Here is a 20,342-nt window from a genome sequence, read left to right as displayed (position 1 = left end):
CAGCCTTAATTAATAGGAAATTAAATCAAAAACTACGTCCCCCGGATAGAAGCAACGGGCGCAGAGAGCGCAGTATTAAGATCAGAACCCGCAGACCAGACCTTGGTAATTCCCCGGAGTTCACCTCTAACAGCCCCCTCCCCTCCGAGCCGCGCAAGCGTACACTGAATTTGCTGCTCTCTCTCATACCCCCGCCTCCAACAACCGTCCCCCCCGCTCCCCCTCCCCCCGTCTGCCCAACACGCAGGCGCGTCTCCTCAAATCCCGTCCCTACCCCTGCTCCTCTTTCTCTTCATTTCGTTCCCCCTCCTCTTCCAGCACCTCAGCAGGTTCAAACTCTTCTCCGTGAAGTGGCGGCGATCGCGAGGTCACGTGATGAGCATCCTGCTGCCCAACATGGCGGAGTTCGACACCATCTCGGAACTGGAGGAGGAGGAGGAAGAAGCAGCAGCAACGTCGTCGTCGTCGCCGTCGTCGTCGTCGGTATCTGGGCCCGACGATGACGATGATGATGATGAGGAGGAGGAGGAGGAAGAGGAGGGGGAAGAGGAGGAGGAGGAAGAGGAGGAGGCGCCGCCCCCGCCTCGGGTAGTGAGCGAGGAGCATCTGCGGAGATATGCCCCCGACCCTGTGTTGGTGCGGGGCGCCGGCCACATCACTGTGTAAGCGATAAGGGGCCATGGGGTTTGAAAAGGCTGAGATTTGGCAACAGTGAAATGAGAAGGATCCGAGGGCCTGAGGAGTGGGGGAGGGCTAACTGAGGCATACAGTTCGTAAAGGACACCTGGTCTAAATGGAAAAACTGAGGGTGGATAGGTGTAAAGGAAGTGGGGAGAGTGTAAGTGTGATGCAAGAACGCCAGGTAAAGAATGAGTATAGGACAGGGAAGTTAGGGGGTTGGGAGCCAGAGGGATTGGAGTAGGGGCGAACCTCCTTTCTTGTATGTATGCGGGCAAGTGAATAGTCTCCTAAACTGCAAGATGTACTAGAAGATTCTTTGCTGCCCAGATTGGTATCTAGTGGAAAACAGCGACTGCTGTGACATGTGACAAGAACTAGGCTTGGCTTGTTCAAAACAGAAACATAATATATTTTGTGAATAATATTATGGAATGTCCATTCACCCACATATTCATCTATCCATTCTTTCTATCTAATCTTTCCTTAAATATCACACCATTAGAGGCTCAGGTTGAGAGGTAGCTATGGAAAGTAGAAAGAGCAATGGATTGAGAAGGCTCTTAGATGCTAGTCCCAGTTTTGCTTCTTGGCCCTGTGACCTTGGTCAGGTTGCTTCCCATTTCTGGGCCTTGATTTCTTCATCTGTAAAATAAAGAGTTTGGAGTAGTAGATGGTTTCTAAAGCTTTTCACCTGTGAGATAATTTAAGATGCTTCCAGGGGATTTTGTATGCCCAAATATTACATATATGAACATTAAATATATATGGAAATTAGTCCTCCAGGAGCTGAGGATGATTTCTTGAAAATTTATCCAGGGTGGCCTTTTAAAATATTGAACTCTTGGATTATATTTGAGAAAATAAAATGGGGAGGGACTTCATAACATAGTAGTTGCAAAGCAAAAGAAAAAATGATGGTTCTCTGGTCTTTAAAGAGTGCTTTTTCATTTTTATTTGCTTGGACTGTAAATACTTGGAAGTTTGAGTATTGTGTTCATCTTCTTAACTATGCAATCATTTACTGCATTTTCAAAATAGGCTTGTTCTTTGCTATCATGTCATGCTGCCTCTGATTTTGATGATGGCTCACCTAGCCCCTTTGACTTTCAGTTGAGTTCATATTGTATTATCAATCATATATTAGAATATGTACTACCTCTCCCATCATGTTAGCTTTAATTTTTAGCATGCTGAGTATTATGATTGTAATATACTTTTGTAACCTTTGCATGAAATGTATTAACAGAGATTTTGAAATTGTGGAAGGGCTTGGGGAGGGTTTTAGACCTGCTTTTTGATTAGGCAATTTTAAGATAATTTTTCCTGGTCCAAGAATTCTGCAGATAGCTTACAGTGTTCAGATGCCAACTTACTGCACTGTTTTACTTCCTTTCATTACTAGGGAGACAATTCATTACTCTAAGTATTATTCTGGCACCAAAGGTTACTTTCATGCTGATTATTTCACATGAGTCTATTCCAATCCCTAATTTCATACTCCAACACTGTACTCCCGTGTTATTTTCTAAAATTCTGACAATGGAGAAGGAGCAAGGAAACAGAATTTAAGTTTCCTGAAACTTATTTGTAGTTCCTTTCTACCCTCCACGCAACCATGGTGAAGTACTTATCAACCTGTTTTCTTCATGAAAAGCAGAGCACTGACACTTGCCATGCTCAGGCGCTTATGATTGGTGTAATGTCCCTCCCAGCTTAAAAATTCTGGAATTAGGAGTGTTAATTAGTAGTGCTGATAGTAACTGTTGGTATTAATTGACTGAAGCAAAACCTGAAAAGCAGCACACCAGTACTTGAATCACTAACCAATGTATAGTTTGGAAACTTTAGTTTTATTGCATGCATTCTCTCATCTAGAAAGCGTATTTGATGTTAAATGTCTGGGATTTGAAAAAAGATTACATGTTTAGGAGAAAGTTTTACTGGATCTGAGAAACAGGTCTTTCTATGGTAGTAAAGCCTTACTTATATCAGGTAAAGTAAAATACTTACAAAATAGTTAATCTTATTTTGAGACATCTAAAATACCAGCTTCTGTTTAATTTTTTTTCTGGCATAGAAATGTTAGAGTTGCCCTAAATTATATGCCCTATCGGAATGAAATATTTCTTATTCTCTCTCAACCCTGAATTTTTTCCATTCTTTGTGCAGTCTTCTATTGTGTAGAGGACTTCGTTTCCTCTCAGAGTTTAAAATTCGAGTTATCACCTCAGACTCTGTATGTATTAAGCCCAACATTTTTCCCTCCCCACATTGGCTGTGCTTTCCATTTGCCCCATTTCTGACCCTTGATACTACCAGTTTAATCTCCCAGTATAACACTTAAAATCTTTGAGATATTTTGACTCTTCCTTCTCCTTGAATTGCCCTATGCTAGTTTGTCCCCAGAATTATGTCATCAGACCTTTTGAAATGTCTCTTAGATTTTTCATTTTCTCCATTCCTATTTGGCACTACTCTAGTTTGAGTTGCCATCATCTCCTGCTTGAATTATTGCCATGGTCTGCTGCCTCTCCCCACTCCGATCCATCGTGCATGCTTATGCCAAGCTAATTTTCTTAAAACACAATTTAATCATGTCACTTCTGCTGCAAACCTGCACTAGATCTTAATTAGGTCTGAGTTCCTTTGCCTTCTTCCTCCAATCTTAGAGTTCAAGGAGTCCCTCCACTTGTCCAGCTCTCAGCCCTCCATTTGTACCTTCCATACCTTTTTCTTCCAACCTTCTCCCAGATCTTGCTCCATCAGGCAACCTCTATCTCTCCAGTATTCCTCTTTCCACCTCTCTAGTAGCTCAGCCTTTAAACATATTTAGTCTAATTTTTTAAAAACAAAGTAAGACAAAAGCCTTCCTATATCCATGTTCCCTTTAGTTACTATTTAATCTCTCTTCCTTCCTTCTCCTCCAAATTTCTAGAGTAGCTATGTTCACCTTATCTATTTTCTCTTCACCCCTCTGTGATCTACATTCTGCTACCACAACCACAGAGGAGCTGTCCTCAATCATAGTCACTGTGACCTTCTTGTTGCTAAATCAGTGGACATCTTTCATTCCCTGTCCTCCTGGTCCTCTCTACTGCATTTGACATTTATGATGACTCCTTTTTTCAGAAGCTTCTACTCTGGGATCACAAACACACAGGTCTGTAGAAGCAAGGCAGGTCACAGAAGATAGTACAGCATTAAGTAGAGATGGGGACTTAGTTGAACTAGAAGGCATATATCTTTTCTAAAGGTGTTCAAATTCTGATTTAAGGAAAAAAGAACATTTTTCCAGCCAAACAAACCTGAGAACTAACTCCTTGGCCACTTCACTCTTCTGGTTCTCCTTATACTTTTCTGGCTGTTCCTTAACTGTCTCATTCATAAGCTTCTCCTCCTCTTTTGCTCCTTAAATATCAGTGATCTCTAGAGTTCTGTTCTCAGACTAATACTTTTTTTATTTCCTACTCTCCCTAGGTGGTGTCATTTTACCTCTCATGTTTTCAATTATTTGATGTCTCCCAAATATGGATTTCTGTACCAGACTCTGCTTGGGGTCTTATCTGGGCTTCTTCACTCAGTGGCCCACTGTCATCTTAAATTCAACACATTCAAACAGAACTCATTTCCCCACACTCCCTCACATCTCCCATTACCCATCCTTGGTTTTCCTTCCTACTTACACTTCCAACAGCTCAGCAGTCAGCAAACATTAACAATATATGGGCCGGGTGCAGTGGCTCACGCCTGTAATCCTAGCCCTCTGGGAGGGTGAGGCGGGAGGATTGCTTGAGCTCAGGAGTTCGAGACCAGCCTGAGCAAGAGTGAGACCCCGCCTCTACTATAAATAGAAAGAAATTAGCCATACAACTAAAAATAGAAAAAATTAGCCAGGCATGGTGACGTGTGCCTGTAGTACCAGGTACCTGGGAGCCTGAGGCAGGAGGATCCCTTGAGCCCAGGTGTTTGAGGTTGCTGTGAGCTAGGCTGATGCCATGGCACTCACTCTAGCCCAGGCAACAGAGTGAGACTCTGTCTCAAAAAAAAAAAAAAACAATATATGACCTAAAAATTCCTTCTTTTCCTCCCTACCACTGCTTCCCTGATTCAGGCCCGTTCCACTACCCTAACTGGTTGTCTTGCCTTCATCCTTGTCACCCTCACATCCATCCTCTAGCCTGCTGCTACATTAAGGCACCAAAATTGTATATCTAACTAAACCACTTTTCCTGCTTAAGATTATTCTGTGGTTTTTCCTTTACCTCAGCATTTAGTCTAAGCTCCATAACATGGCATACAGAACTGGACCCTGCCTATGTATCAGCCTAATCTTCTGCCATTTCCCTTACTGCTTGTACATTCCTGTTCAGCTGTTTGTTATCTCATTGCCTCTGCTCAAGCTGGAGCCTCCATCTAGAATGCCAATACCTTCCCTTGCCCAGGCTCTCCATATGTCACCACCTCCTGCAAGTCTTCTCTGCCCCCAATAAATTATAAGATACATGCAAGAACAATTTGATTCCCTCTCAATCCTCAGTGCCTAGCTCAGTGCCTGACATGAAGTGAGTTGAATGAATATTGGTTCACTTTAGTAACACTCGATATGCCCATTCAACAAATACTACTTAGTTGAATCTCACCGTAGAGAGTACTTATTTCTGAGCATAGATATGTGTAGATACAACAGTATCACTCGTCCCAGTGATAGGGTTTATGGCATGGGCTTAGCTCTGAAAACTTTGTTAAGCTAACCCCTATGTGTCAGAGTACCCTTGTCTCTTTGTATTATGTTAATATTTTGGGTTTCCTAGTTACTTTAACAAGATACTAATCTTCTAACATGCAATTAATTATAATTTCTTAAGTGGAATGACCTAACCACATAAATTGTAATTCCAGTTCTGAGATGATGATCATAAATGGATATTTGAAGATCTTTTTCCAATTTAAAAAAATATATATGGCTAAATTAACTCCCACAGATCTGAGATTATAGAAACAGAAATAATGAAATGTCTCTTGAAAGTATTAAGTGTTTCAGAAATACTATACATCTCAGTGATATAACAGTATCACTTTTTTCTTGATATTTTTTAGGATAAATATTTGGATCCAATGTATTAAAATACAGAAAAAATTATATCACATGAGATTTTTTCCCTTATGTATTAGACATTACCACACTCTTTATATTACTTAAAATATATATTTACCCTTGATATTACACCTGTGTAGAAGTTAGTAGAGATGACAGATTACCAATTCTTAGAGACTCATAAAATTCTCTCATTAAAATTAATCTGAAGAAGCTGGAGTTACCACATTATAGAATTGAAAAAGATGGCCAAATTTGCTAAACAATGCACTTCTGCAACTCTTAGCACTATAAATATTGATACTTCACAAATTACGGAATAGAATGCCTTTTCTATAAACAGATGTCTTTGAGGAATTGCAGTGATACATTGTTAATTTGTGTTTATATAAGGTCAATATTTTATAAGGTTTTAGGCTTTGAGAATGCTGAAGCTGTGATAACTTGCCATTGTACAGTGTGGTAAGACATAATTATTTCCATATGAAAGGTTAAAGAGATTTAACTGGAATCTTTAAAACACCTCTTTGTATTTTCTGGCATAGCCTTTCCTTTTCCTTGGTGTAGTAGAGTTCAGTCCACATGCTTAAGAATCAGTATTACTACAAGTGCATAGTTTTTAGTGAAATCGTGTTTCTTGTTGGCAGAATTTTACTACACTGTTTTCTTAAACAAACTGAGCGTGTGAATTTTGATTTGTGCAAGATTTTAAAAGGCTGATGTATAGCCACTTTGAAAAAGCTGAAAATCAGTGAGGGATGTAGGGAGGGAGAGAAGAGAGAGGATCAACTAGAGGACCCATCCTTCTTTGCCTCGGTTTCCTTTACTTCAAAGAATTGTTCCAAGAAATTTAAAATTTGAGCATTAAGACACTTGACAAAAAAATACAATCATTAAGAACCACCAACTGGGTCATGTTCAAACACAAAATAAATTCTATATTTAACGAAGTCAATAAAATGATAGTGTGAGCAGTTCCCAAGTAAGGCCTGCTTGTCTAATGCTGAAGAGCCCCACATCTTGGCTAATGTCTATCACTGATCAGTAATGAGCAAATGAGTTTGTCTAGCCTCTGTGGACTCATAGTTCTTTAATGGTTGGTTTATGAAACAGAGCTGTTTATAAACCAACAGCCATTTCAACATTTTCCTAGTAGCTACTAAGTCAAATGTTGGGCCTAAGGTTATTTAAGTTTTCTTTTTAATGTGCTAGGTCTCTAAAGGGGAAAGTTAAGGAAAGAAATCCCTGGTAGGCAAGAACAGGATTGCTACTGCCTATTAGCCAAAATTATGAGGAGAGTAGGGGACCTAGTTTGCCTTACGTCATACTTCTTGATGTGGATATATGTAGGTCATGGGGGGGAGTATATTAAGAAGTGAAATGATACTTTCTTTACCATTTTTAATATACTTTTTATAGTTTAGAAAATACAATCCCTTTTTATATTAGATAAGAAAATTAGTAATGTGAACATAGCCAGTGTTTCTTCAGAACTTGAGCACTGGGCTAAGCTATGTGCTAACAGGTAAATTATCTTTAAGATATTGACATGGAACAGCAAATAATAAAAGACAGCATTTTATTAACTGATGAATTGTATAGAGCAGATTAAAAATGGCAGTGAATGTTCAGAGAAGGGAAGTCCATGATAGGCTTGAGCATTCAAGGTATTATAGCAGGGGTTGGAACTTGAGCCTCGAAGCCTATGTAGGGCTTAAATTAGGGAGAGGAACCACGTGAGCAAAGACAGGAGCCAATGTGGCAGTGGCAGTGGAAAGGAAGGAATCATCATGAGAATGATTTCAACGGAGCAAATAACAGGACTTAGGGACCACCTGGTTATAAGCAAGGTGCAAAAAAAGGAGAAGGAAAGTGGGAATATGATCCCAAGGTCTAGGTTAAAGGAAGAGAGTAATGTGTCACTGACATAGATGAAGAATTTGTAAAGGGCAACACATTTCCAAGAAAAGATAACATTTAATTTTATACATTTCACATAAGATGGTATTATTTTGTGGCAAGATATCCAAATGGAAATTTTCATTATACAATTAGAGATGAGGAACTAGAGCATATTTGAAAATATATTACTAGAGAAATAGATTTGGTGGTCATCAGCATAGAAGTGATTGTCAAAGCTATCAAAAACAGTTGAAGTGTTATAATTCCCTTAGAAAGAAAAGCAGAAGACTACAAGCTAAATTTTGGAAGAAGGCAAGAGTATTAGGGAAGAATGAGAGAATGAGAGTGGTTAGGAAGGGAGTGATCAACAGTGTCACAGCTGCAAAGTCAAGAGAAAAAGTTCTGAGAAGAGGACATTGAATTTGGCAGTAAAGGAGAGAAGATGAATTTGTCTTTTTGCATAAATTTACTGAATAATATATTATTTTCAGCAAAATAACATCATCAAAAATCAGGTTTCAAAATTCCTTAAGAAAGGAGGGGATATTAGGAAAATTAAAACTGGAAAATCCATTTACTGGTGATAAGTGAAAAGAAAATAGCAAAGGTAAGAATTTTTAAAATAATAAAAATATTCTATGCATTTTGAGGGATACATGTCTGTATCAACTACATATTTGATATCTAGTAGAGGAATGGTAGCTGGCAAAAGCTAAAATGGCAGCAGTCTCTAATTGATGTAGGAACATATTAACATTGCATCTAAAAGGCATTTAGACAAGATGTGGAAATAGAGCTCTACCTTATGTCATGTCTACGTTCTAAAAATGAAAACTGCATCTATTTCTTTGTCACACAATAAGAATTTACTCTTTGTGTAATAATGAATTAAATACACCTTTTGACTAGTGATAGTCACTATTTGACTAGCTAAATGATTTAAATGAAATGTTTCTTGCACTATTGAATATTTGTCATGTCATTGATTGCTGAGTTAGCACATAATTACAAATATATGTTTAATACTAGAGTGCCAGTTTTTCAAGCAGCAGATGAAAGTTGTCATAAATATTCATGCACAGGGGTGTCTCATCTTGTTTTAAGTTTGGCTATACTTTAAATGTACAGATTTAAAGGGAAAGTGTTTGCATATTATATTCTCATTACATGTTGTACTGACACCTGAACAGAAGTAATGAAGGATTTTTTAATGTAGTTAAGGTCTTTTTATACTTGTTTATTAATTGTCTCAACTATTTTAAAATATGGAATTTAAAATACATTTTGAACGTACGTAGTATAGTATATTTAGGCACAGGTATGTGTCTTGCACTAGCTGCTAAGTATAGAGAGTTTTTGTGCTTAAGACTGACTTGTGTCTTTGCAAATGGGCTATTAGCATAAATGATGCAAGAACAATATGATATTCCTGAATAGAGTTGTAATTGTACATTGTATTCCTACCATTTCTTTAATGTGACCCTAAGACCAGAGTGCCGTAAATCAGTTGAATCAAACAGTACAGTAGCTTATTATTCAACAAGGTTTTATTAAGCACCTGTTAGGACAGAAAGAATTAGGGGTAAACATTTGAATGTTGGTTCCCCCCCACTTACTAACTGCATGACTGTGGGCAAGTCATTTAATTAATTTAATTTTTTTTCCTGAGTGTCAGCTTCCTTATCTATAAAATGGAGATGACAATACCTCTCTTGAAGGCTTTTAAAGTATAGAAGTAATATATAGTCATGGATCACTTTAACTACAGGGATACATTCTGAGAAATGTGTCATTATGTGATTTCATTGTGCAAACATCATAGACTGTACTTACACAAACCTACATTGTATAATAGCCTACTACATGCCTGGGCTATATGGTATAGCCTATTACTCCTAGGCTACAAACCTGTACAGCGTGTTACTGTACTGAATACTGTAGGCAACTGTAACACAATGGTAAATATTTATGTATCCTAGCATATCTAAACATAGAAAAAGTACAGTAAAAATACAGTATAAAAGATAAGAAATGGTATACCCATATAGGGCACTTACCATGAATGGAACTTGCAAAAATTCAAACTTGCTCTGGGTGAGTCAGTGAGTGAGTTGTGAGTGAATGTGAAGGCCTAAGACATTACTGTACACTACTATAGACTTTATGAATACTGTATGCTTAGCCTACACTAAATTTATTTAAAAATTTTTCTTTTCTCAATAATAAATTAACCTTAGCTTACTGTAACTTTTTCACTTTATAAACTTTTTAAAAAATTTTTTTGACTTTTGTAAAACACAAATATATTTTACAGATCTATAAAAATATTCCTATCCTTATTCTATAAACATTTTTCTATTTTTAATTTTTTTAAACATTTTTGTTAAAAACTAAGACATACACATGTTAGCCTAAGCCTACATAGGGTCATAATCATCAATATCACTGTCTTCTACCTCTACATTTTGTCCCACTGGCAGGTCTTCAGGGACATTAATACACCTGGAGTTGTCATCTCCTATGATAATAGTGCTTTCTTCTAGAATACTTCCTGAAGGACCTGACTGAAGCTGTTTTACAGTCAACTTTATTTTTTAATTTTTTTTTAATTTCAGCTTATTATGGGGGTACAAAAGTTTAGGTTATGTGTATTGCCCATGCATCCCACCCCCCCAAGTCAGAGCTTCCAGCCTTTCCATTCCCCAGACAGTGAGCATCGCACTCATTATGTAGGTATACACCCATTCCCTCCCCCCCACACATCTGCCCGACACCCAGTTGGTGTTATTCCCAAATGTGCACTTAGGTGATGATCAGGGAAACCACTTGCTGGTGAGTACATGTGGTGCTTATTTTTCCATTCTTGGGATACTTCACTTAGTAGAATGGGTTCCAACTCTTTCAAGGAGAACATAAGAGATTCTATATCACCATTATTTCTTATAGCTGAGTAGTACTCCATGGTATACATCACATTTTACTAATCCACTCATGTATTGATGGACACTTGGGTTGTTTCCACATCTTCACAATTGTGAATTGTGCTGCTATAAACATTCAGGTGCATTCATGTCTTTTTTATAGAATGTCTCTTTTATAGAATGTCTTTTTTATAGAATTCTCTTTTTTTAAAGACATTTATGTCTTTTTTATAGAATGTCTTTTGTTCTTTTGGGTAGATGCCCAATAATGGGATTGCTGGATCAAATGATAGGTCTACTTGTATCTGTTTAAGGTATCTCCATATTGCTTTCCACAGGGGTAGCACTAGTTTGCAGTACCACCAGCAGTGTATAAGTGTTCCTGTCTCTCCACATCCACGCCAACATGTATTCTTTTGGGACGTTTTGATAAAGGCCCTCTCACCGGAGTTAAGTGATATCTCATTGTGGTTTTGATTTGCATTTCCCTGATGATTAGAGATGTTGAGCATTTTTTCATATGTCTATTGGCCATTCTTCTGTCTTCTTTTGAAAAATTTCTGTTCATGTCCTTTGCCCACTTTTTGATAGGGTTGTTTGATTTTTTTCTTGCTGATTTTCCTGAGTTCTAACTAGATTCTTGTTATCAGTCCTTTATTGTATGTGTACCATGTGAAAATTTTTTCCCATTCTGTAGGTTGTCTGTTTGCTCTCATGACTGTTTCTTTGGCTGTGCAGAAGCTTTTTAATTTGATCAGGTCCCATTTATTTATTTTTGTTGTTGCTGTGATTGCCTTTGGGGTCTTCTTCATAAATTCTTTGCCTAGGCCAATGTCTATAAGAGTCTTTCCCACATTTTCTTCTAGTATTCTAATAGTTTCACACCTAAGGTTTAAGTCTATTATCCACTGTGATCTGATTTTTATGAGAGGTGAAAGATGTGGGTCCTGTTTCAGTCTTCTACATGTGGCTATCCAGTTTTCCCAGCACCATTTATTGAATAAGGATTCTTTTCCCCAGAGTATGCTTTTGTCTGCTTTGTCAAAGATTAGATGGGTATATGAAGATGGTTTTATATCTGGATTTTCTATTCTGTTCCACTGGTCTGTGTCCCTGCACTTGTGCCAATACCATGCAGTTTTAATAACCATAGCCTTGTAGTATAGTTTGAAGTCTGGTAAATTAATACCTCCCATTTTGTTTTTATTTCCCAAAATTGCTTTTGCTAAACGGGGTCTTCTCTGGTTCCATACAAAGCGTAAAATTATTTTTTCTATATCTGTGAAAAATGATGTTGGTAATTTAATTGGGATTGCATTGACTCTGTAGATCACTTTGGGCAGTATAGACATTTTAACAATGTTGATTCTTCTGATCCACGAGCATGGTATGGTTTTCCACCTATTTACATGCTCTGCAATTTCCTTCCTCAGTATTTCATAGTTCTCCCTGTAGAGATCCTTTACCTCCTTAGTTAAATATATTCCTAGATATTTTATTTTCTTTGTTGCTATTGTGAAGGGTATTGAGTTGTTAATTTGGTTCTCCATTTGACTGTTATTGGCATATATGAATGCCTCTGATTTGTGTGTCTTGATTTTGTATCTCGAGAATTTACTGAATTCATTGATCAATTCCAGGAGTCTCTTGGTTGAATCCTTGGGGTTGTTTAGATATAATATCATATCATCAGCAAAGAGTGAGAGTTTGATCTCTTCTGTCCTATTTGGACACCCTTGATTCTGCTCTCTTGCCTGATAGCTCTCGTAAGGACTTCCAATACTATGTTGAAAAGTAATGGGGACAGTGGGCAGCCTTGTCTGTTTCCAGTTCGAAGTGGGAATGCTTTCAATTTTTCCCCATTCAATATGATGTTGGCTGTGGATTTGTCATATATGGCTTGTATCATTTTTAGATAGGCCCCATCTATGCCTATTTTGTTAAGCATTCTTATCATAAAAGGGTGTTGAATTTTGTCAAAAGCTTTTTCTGCATCTATTGAGAGGATCATATGGTCTTTATTTTTGCTTCTATTTATGTGGTGAATTACATTTATAGATTTGTGTATGTTGAACCATCTCTGCATCTCTGGGATGAAGCCCACTTGGTCGTGATGGATTATTTTTTTGATAAGCACTTGGATTTGGTTTGCTAGGATTTTATTGAGAATTTTTGCATCTATATTCATAAGGGATATTGGTCTGTAGTTTTCTTTTTTTGTTGCATCCTTTCTTGGTTTTGGTATCAAAGTTATGTTGGCTTGATAAAATGTGTTGCGGAGAATTCTGTGTTTCTCGGTGTTGGAAAATAATTTTTGTAGGATGGGCACCAGTTCTTTGTAGGTGTGGTAAAATTGGGGTGTGAACCCATCTGGTCCAGGTCTTTTCTTTTTGGGAAGGTTTTTTATTGCTGTTTCAATTTCAGTTCTTGATATTGGTCTATTCAGGAATTCTATTTCTTCCTGGTTGAGCCTAGGGAGGCTGTGTGTTTCTAAAAATTTGTCCATTTCCTCCACATTTTCCAGTTTGTGTGCATAAAGGTTTTTGTAGAATTCATACATGCTATCATGTATCTCTGTGGCATTGGTTGTGATTTCTCCTTTCATGTTCCTGATGGAGGTTATTAGAGATTTTTCTTTTCTGCTCTTGGTTAGTCTAGCTAGAGGTGTCTCTATTTTGTTTATCTTTTCAAAGAACCAACTTTTTGTTTTATTAATCTCCCGTATGAGGCTGCGCGGTGGTTCACGCCTGTAATCCTAGCACTCTGGGAGGCCGAGGCAGGTGGCTCATTTGAGCACAGGAGTTCAAGACCAGCCTTAGCAAGAGAGAAACCCCGTCTCTACTAAAAATAGAAAGAAATTATATGGACAGCTAAACTATATATATAGAAAAAATTAGCCAGGCATGGTGGCTCATGCTTGTAGTCCCAGCTACTCGGGAGGCTGAGGCAGGAGGATTGCTTGAGCCCAGGAGTTTGAAGTTGCTGTAAGCGAGGCTGACGCCATGGCAGTCTAGCCTGGGCAACAGAGTGATACTCTGTCTCAAAAAAAAAAAATCTCCCATATGGTTTTTTTGTTGTGCATTTCATTTACTTCTGATTTGATCTTATTAATTTCTCTCCTTCTGCTGGGCTTGAGGTCGGTCTGTTCTTCTTTCTCCAGCTCTTTGAGTCTATTCATTAGGTTGTCTATTTGTACGTTTTCTGTCTTTTTGATATAGACACTTATGTAAATAAATTTTCCTCTCAGGACTGCTTTAGCTGTGTCCCACAGGTTTTGATAACTTGTATCTCCTTTGTCATTTAATTCAGAGAATCTTTTGATTTCTGTCTTGATTTCTTCATGTATAAAATAATTGTTTAGGAGAAGGTTGTTTAGCTTCCATGACTTTGAGTAGGAATGAGAATTTCTGTTAGGGTTAATTTCTGCTTTTATTCCTCTGTGATCTGAGAAGATGCATGGTATAATTTCTATTTTTTTTAATTTTTTAAGACATGCTTTATGTCCTAGGATATGGTCAGTCTTAGAGAATGTCCCATGAGCTGATGAGAAGAGTGTATATTCAGTGGATTTTGGGTACAATGTCATGTAAATGTCAGTCAGGGCCATTTGTTCTAGCATTCTGTTTAAGTCTATTATTTCTTTGTTTATTTTATGTTTGAAGGATCTGTCCTGTGCTGTCAGCAGGGTGTTGAAGTCTCCAGCTACTATAGTGTTGCTGTTTATCATTTGGTTTAGATCAAGTAGGGTTTGCTTTGTGAATCTGGGTGCACCTAAGTTGGGTGCATATATATTAAGTATAGTTATGTCTTCTTGTTGAATTGTACCCTTCACCAGTATATAGTAACCATCTTTGTCTTTCATTACTTTTGTTGATTTAAAAACTAAGTTATCAGAGATTAAAACCACCACGCCAGCTTTCTTTTGGCTTCCGTTTGCTTGAAATATCGGTTTCCACCCTTTTATTTTCAGTCTAAATGCATCTTCACAGGTTAGATGAGTTTCCTGAAAACAGCAGATACTTGGCTTGTATTTTTTTAACCATTGGGCCAGCCTATGTTTCTTGAGTGGGGAATTCAAGCCATTCACAATTATTGAGAAAACTGATAAGTGGGCAGATTTCTGTTCATCTGGTTGGGTAGAACTTCATTGCTATGTTTTCTGTCTTGAGCCATTGTGGTATCTGGCTTTTGATCTTTAGCTCTTGAGTAGTTTTACATTCGTGGGTCTTTCTTGTGCTGGTCCATGTGTAACTCTGTTTTGAGTACTTCTTGGAGGGCTGGTTTTGTCTTGGTGAATTCCCTCAGTCTTTGTTTGTCTGAGAATGTCTTAATTTCTCCTTTGTATACAAAACTTAGCTTAGCTGGGTACAGGATTCTAGGCTGGGTGTTACTCTGTTTCAGAAGAGTGAATGGGGCCCCAGTCTCTTCTTGCTTGTAAGGTTTCAGTTGAGAAATCTGGCCTTATTCGTATGGGCTTTCCTTTGTATGTTACTTGTTTCTTTCTTCTTACAGCTCAAAGAAGGGCCTCTTCAGTGGATATTTTGGTCAGTCTGATGACTGCATGATGTGGTGTCTTCCTACGTTCAATGAATCTCCCAGGGGTCCTTTGAGCTTCTTGAACCTGTATATCTAGAGTGTTAGCAAGGCCTGGGAAATTTTCCTCAATTATATCTTCAAATAGCTTATCCAACCCTTGCTTATTATCTTCTTCACCCTCAGTAGTGCCCATAACTCTCATGTTAGGCTTCTTCACATAATCCCACATTTCTTGCATACTCTGGTCTTTTCTCTTATTTCTTTGCTCTACCTCTGTGACTGACTTATTTAATTGGAAAGTGTTATCTTTGATCTCTGAGATTCTTTCTTCTGTTTGATCTACCCTGCTGTTGAGGCTTTCCACCGTGTTTTGTAGCTCCCTGAATAAATTCTTCATTTCCAGGAGTTCAGTTTGATTTTTCTTTAATATTTCGATTTCTTTAGTGAATTTTTCTTCCAAGTCCTGGATTTTTTTTAGTGGTTTCTCTGTGTTGGTTATCCATTTTTTTCTTGCATATCATTCAGCTTTCTTACAATCCATGTTTGAAATTCTTCCTGTGACATTTTACTGTTCTGAATCTGGTTTGTGTCCATTGCTAGAGAGCTGGTATTCCTCTTTGGGAGCGTGATTTCTGTTTGATTCTTTATAATCCCAGAGTTCTTTCGCTGATTCCTTCCCATCTGGATCAATGGTTAATTCTCTTCTTTCAGCTTTCGTCTGGACAGTAACACGCCTTGTGCTCTGTTCCTAAGGCTGTGTAACAGCCTAAGTGTGTTGCTTCCTTTGTCAGTAGGGGGAGCTACTTATGTGTTGTTCAGGATTCTTCTACCACAATTGGGGGGTGGTTTCTGGTGGTTCCAGCCCCAGGGTATTGTTTGGCCTAAAACCGGTTTGACGACTTAAGTCACTGGGCTGACAACTTTCGATCTGCAGCCAAGATTCACACTGGTTGCGGACAGAAAGTGTCTTTTTCTTGTCTCTCCCTCTCCAGAGGTGGTTTCTACCTCTTTCTGTGCTAAAGATACTGGCTAGGGAGAGGGGGTGGTACCTCCGCCCAGCGCCCCAGCTGCTGCAGATCCCGCAGGTCATGGTCTGCCCCGCCCCAATGTCTCCAAGGTCCATGCTCTAATCTCTATTGTTTGTCTCTCACTCTCCAGATTTTTGCCATCTTCTCTCCCGTTCACCTTATCTTTTTCTTGCTTTTTGTGTCTCACGCTGATTCTTTGTGGATTCACACCGCTGTTCTTGCAGGGGAGCAATCCACTTGTGGCAGGCTGAGATCTATGCCTTCCTCTCTGGGAGCACGAATCCAGGAGGTTACCTCTACTCTGCCATCTTTTCTCCTTCTACAGTTAACTTTTTTTATATAATTAGAAAGAATACACTCTAAAATAATGATTAAAAAGTATAGTATAGAAAATACATAAGCCAGTAACATAGTCATCTATTATCAATATCAAGTATTGTGTACTGTACATAATTGTATATGCTATACTTTTATGTGACTGGCAGTAACGTAGGTTTATTTACACTAGCATTACCACAAACACATGAGTAGTACATTGCACTATGACATTACAAGCAGTACATCACTAGGTGATAGAAATTTTTGAGCACTATTACAATCTTACAGTTCTACTGTTGTATTTGCCGTCTGTCGTTGAACAAAATATCAGTTATTATGCAGCACATGGCTGTATTTATTTAGCACAGTGTTGAGCCCATGGGAAGTACATAGTTATTGGTAACTGTTATTGTTATTGCCTACTTAAAGTGGAGTTCTCAATAAATATTAGTGTCTTTTTCTTTTTGCTAACAACCTATTCTCCACTAACATAAAATTGTAGTCACTATGATATGATATCATCTAACAATCAGGAAGTGACCTTTGTTATCCCTATTGAAATCAACAAGCAGGTGAGTAAAGGCTTGTAAAACTGATTTTTACTTCTTAATACAGATTTCAGTGAGTGTACTAAAAGAGAGATCTTTCAAGGCTAGGATCTGTTTTCTCAAAATTGGTTGAGTTCACACATGAAAGCCATCTGTAAGGATCAACCTTTGAGTGAATAGTAACTGGTCACAAGTTGTCAAACTGTATAATTCCAAAGGCTCTATTAATTAGAAAGGAGGTACTTTTTATTAGGAATATTTACATACACATACATGAAAGTGCAAAGAATAGTCTGATGCACTCCCATCATCCAGCTCCAACAATTATCAACTAAAGGGGGTTTTGATAGAAACAATTAAGTCAAAAATTGACATTTCCACCTGTGTATATATATATATATAAGTATTTCTCTAATTATTTTTTAATCCCACATCATGGGTCTGGTTAGAATCCCACTTTAACATTTGTTCCTTGTTAAGCTTCTTTTACTATTAATTTGGATTAATAAAGATTTATTTTCTATAAGTATCATATAAAAATTTTTTTCAGTTCACATTTTTAAATCAAAAGACCAAAAGAAAAATGTATGAGCTTGTAACTGTTTTTTTTTTTTTTTAAAGGGAAAGAGTTAAATGTGCTGGGTAGAATATATTTTGTTTTGTCTTTGTTTTTAAGGTTTGGCTTGAGCAACAAGTTTGATACTGAATTTCCCTCAGTTCTAACAGGGAAGGTAAGTGAGAACCTGCTTTGAATTTTTCAATTCTAAAGCATTGTTTTATGGCTTATTCAGTGTTAGGACAAATGCTTTGAATCACTGGTAATAAAGTTAAATAACAAGAGGCCTCCGTACTTGGAAGTTGTGTTGGTAGTGACGGAATGCTGTCTCCATGACTACCAGCCTCTGACCAATTATTTTGTCCATTGTCCATTAATGCCAGCTATTATTTATTTATCTGCTCAGCTTTTCCACTTTTTCATTTTTTCCTCAGCACAGGAAGCTATAATCGTTTTCATCTAGTTCAGTAATTTCCTATGTTTTTAGAGTTAAAGGTATTTTTAACTGTATCACTCTGTTAATTTTTAAAGTGCCATATACTATGATTTTATTATACATGAAAAAAAATCAACTTTAGGTTAGATATTTTTCTGACTTTTGGATAGTTTTGAGTTTCTAAAATTGGACTCACTATAATAAATTACTTTTCTATTCCCTGGTTCCTCTACATTCAGTAGTATCCTCTAGCAAATTCAAAGACTTCCTAGAATTTAAAACTATAAGTCTAGAGACCTAATGTACAGCATGATCACTATAGTTAATATTATATTGTATACTGGAAATCTGTAAAGGGAGTAGATTTCAGGTGCTCTAACCACGCACACACACACGAAAAGATAACTGTGTGAGGAGATGAATATGTTAATTTGCTTGACTGTAGTAATTTCACTGTGTGTGCATATATATATAAATGTCATGTTGTGTGCTTCAAATATATACAATTTTTAAAAAGAAACTAGATTTGGAAAATCCTCTTATAACTGTAATGCTAACTTTCTAGACCCAAAAGGAGAAGACTCTGCCTGGGGCAAAATGTTATTTACATTCCTTTGTTACTGGAGGAAATGTAGAAGAAGAGAGAAAAACCATTAGATTACAGAATGATCAGTGATTTCCAAATGGTTAATAGCTGAATGCTTGGGTAGCTAAAATGATGATTTGGGGTTAAATTTGTATTTTGGAGCCTGTAATTTAATTTCATTCTGTTTAATCTTAGTACTAGAATAATGTTATTTGTTAGTATAGATTTTGGGTGTATTTTCAAATTATTCCATTTTGAAAGGGCTTTTGTAATATTTTAGTGTGAATTTTTCTCATATTAGTGAGAAAAGCCAGGTACAAATCACTACATATAGTATTATAAGAAATGGGAGAAATAAGCACATTAATAATTGTATTTTTGAATAAAGGAATTCTAGAAAGATATACATGAAACTAATAAATGATTACCTGTGATGGGAGAAGGGGAGTGAGATGGATGGAGGCAAGGGTGAGGATGAGGCATTTGTCTGAATATCTTTTAGTATTGTTATCATTTTTGACCCTTCGTTTAGTTTTAATTTGTTCTCTCTTGTTCTAAACTCTTTGAGAATGGGCTAAGATGCTTCTACTGATACTGGCTTCTTTTTGTCATGATGCATTTTCCAGCTGTTTAGTTTCCTCACTTTTGGCCTAATTACAATCTTCATCACAGCTTCCTGCGGTAGGTAGAGAAAAACAGCAGACCTGTTTCTTTTTTCAAAGGAGTATCTGTGAAATCATAAGAAATTCTATTTAATTTAACCTTGAAAGTTATGTTGTGCTTTATTTGCTTCATTTCCCCCCAGAAAAATCAGAGCTAGCTTGAGACAGAATAGTTAAACAAGCTTTACAGTCAGATCTGGGTTGAAATCCGGGTTGTGTCACTTACTGGCTGTGTGGCCTTGGGCATGCCACTTTTCTGAGCCTCAGTTCTTATGTAAAAAATAGAGATAATGCTGATAGTTACCTCACTTCTTATTTTAAGGATTAAATGAGAGAGCATATATAAAATTGCTAGTGTATTGTTAGGTACTTATTAGCTTCCCAGTGTTAGTTTGTGGTTGCTATTGTCCATTCTTCATCAGTGTATCCCAGTTTCACCCTGATTGTTTTTCCAGTTTACTCACTGGCTTTCAATTTTTAATTGCTTTCACTACTTTATCTAAATAATGGTGTTTTCTCTGATCCCACCACTAATTTGTCCTTATTGACTGTTGACCTTTTCTATCTCTCCTGAGGTATAATAGCAAATCCTTCCATAGATTAAAAAAAAAGCAGATGATCATAGTCCCTGGCTAAGTTAACCCTTGAAAATTTGTGGCAATTTTACTTTTTAGGACACAGAGAACCCTTTGGTGTGATGTTTTGGCCTCACTCTTTAGTGTGTTATCCTTTCCTATCCTAATCATTTAGAATAATTCATCAATTGAAGCAGCAGCCTAGACTTAGATTTGTTTTATATAAATTAAGCATTCATTTGTTTTCTCCAAATGAATGAAATAGCTGTGGTAATATCTCTTGAGTAATAACATATTTGTAGAAAGATGATAAATTCAATGTTAAAATTAAAAAGAATGTGAATTACCAGAGCTACAATGGAAAACTTATTCTTCATGTTTCCCTTGATGCTGCTGCATGTGTTGTCTGGGCAGTTATATCCAGCTTTAATATTGACTTAGTTTTTAAAAAGTTTGAATTACGGGTCCAAGAAATTCTAGAAAATGCATATCCTAAAA

At 37.2% G+C, this 20,342-nt stretch overlaps 1 protein-coding gene across 1 annotated transcript in view; it reads left to right on the top strand.

Annotated features, from left to right (window-relative positions):
• Window positions 1–225: 225 nt before the first annotated feature.
• The window catches only part of CHIC1 (cysteine rich hydrophobic domain 1), an 86,600-nt gene continuing 66,483 nt past the window's right edge, over window positions 226–20,342 (top strand). Inside the window, exons 1-2 of the mRNA XM_045537525.1 lie at window positions 226–662; window positions 17,706–17,760. Coding sequence (XP_045393481.1) covers window positions 376–662; window positions 17,706–17,760 — 342 coding nt within the window. The 5' untranslated portion in view covers window positions 226–375. The remainder of the gene's footprint in view (window positions 663–17,705; window positions 17,761–20,342) is intronic.

Source organism: Lemur catta, chromosome X (genome assembly GCF_020740605.2).
Source record: "Lemur catta isolate mLemCat1 chromosome X, mLemCat1.pri, whole genome shotgun sequence".
In the NCBI taxonomy this organism is placed as follows: Eukaryota; Metazoa; Chordata; class Mammalia; order Primates; family Lemuridae; genus Lemur; species Lemur catta.
Note: the sequence above shows the minus strand (reverse complement) of the source record. Positions and strands in the feature narration are given on the sequence as shown.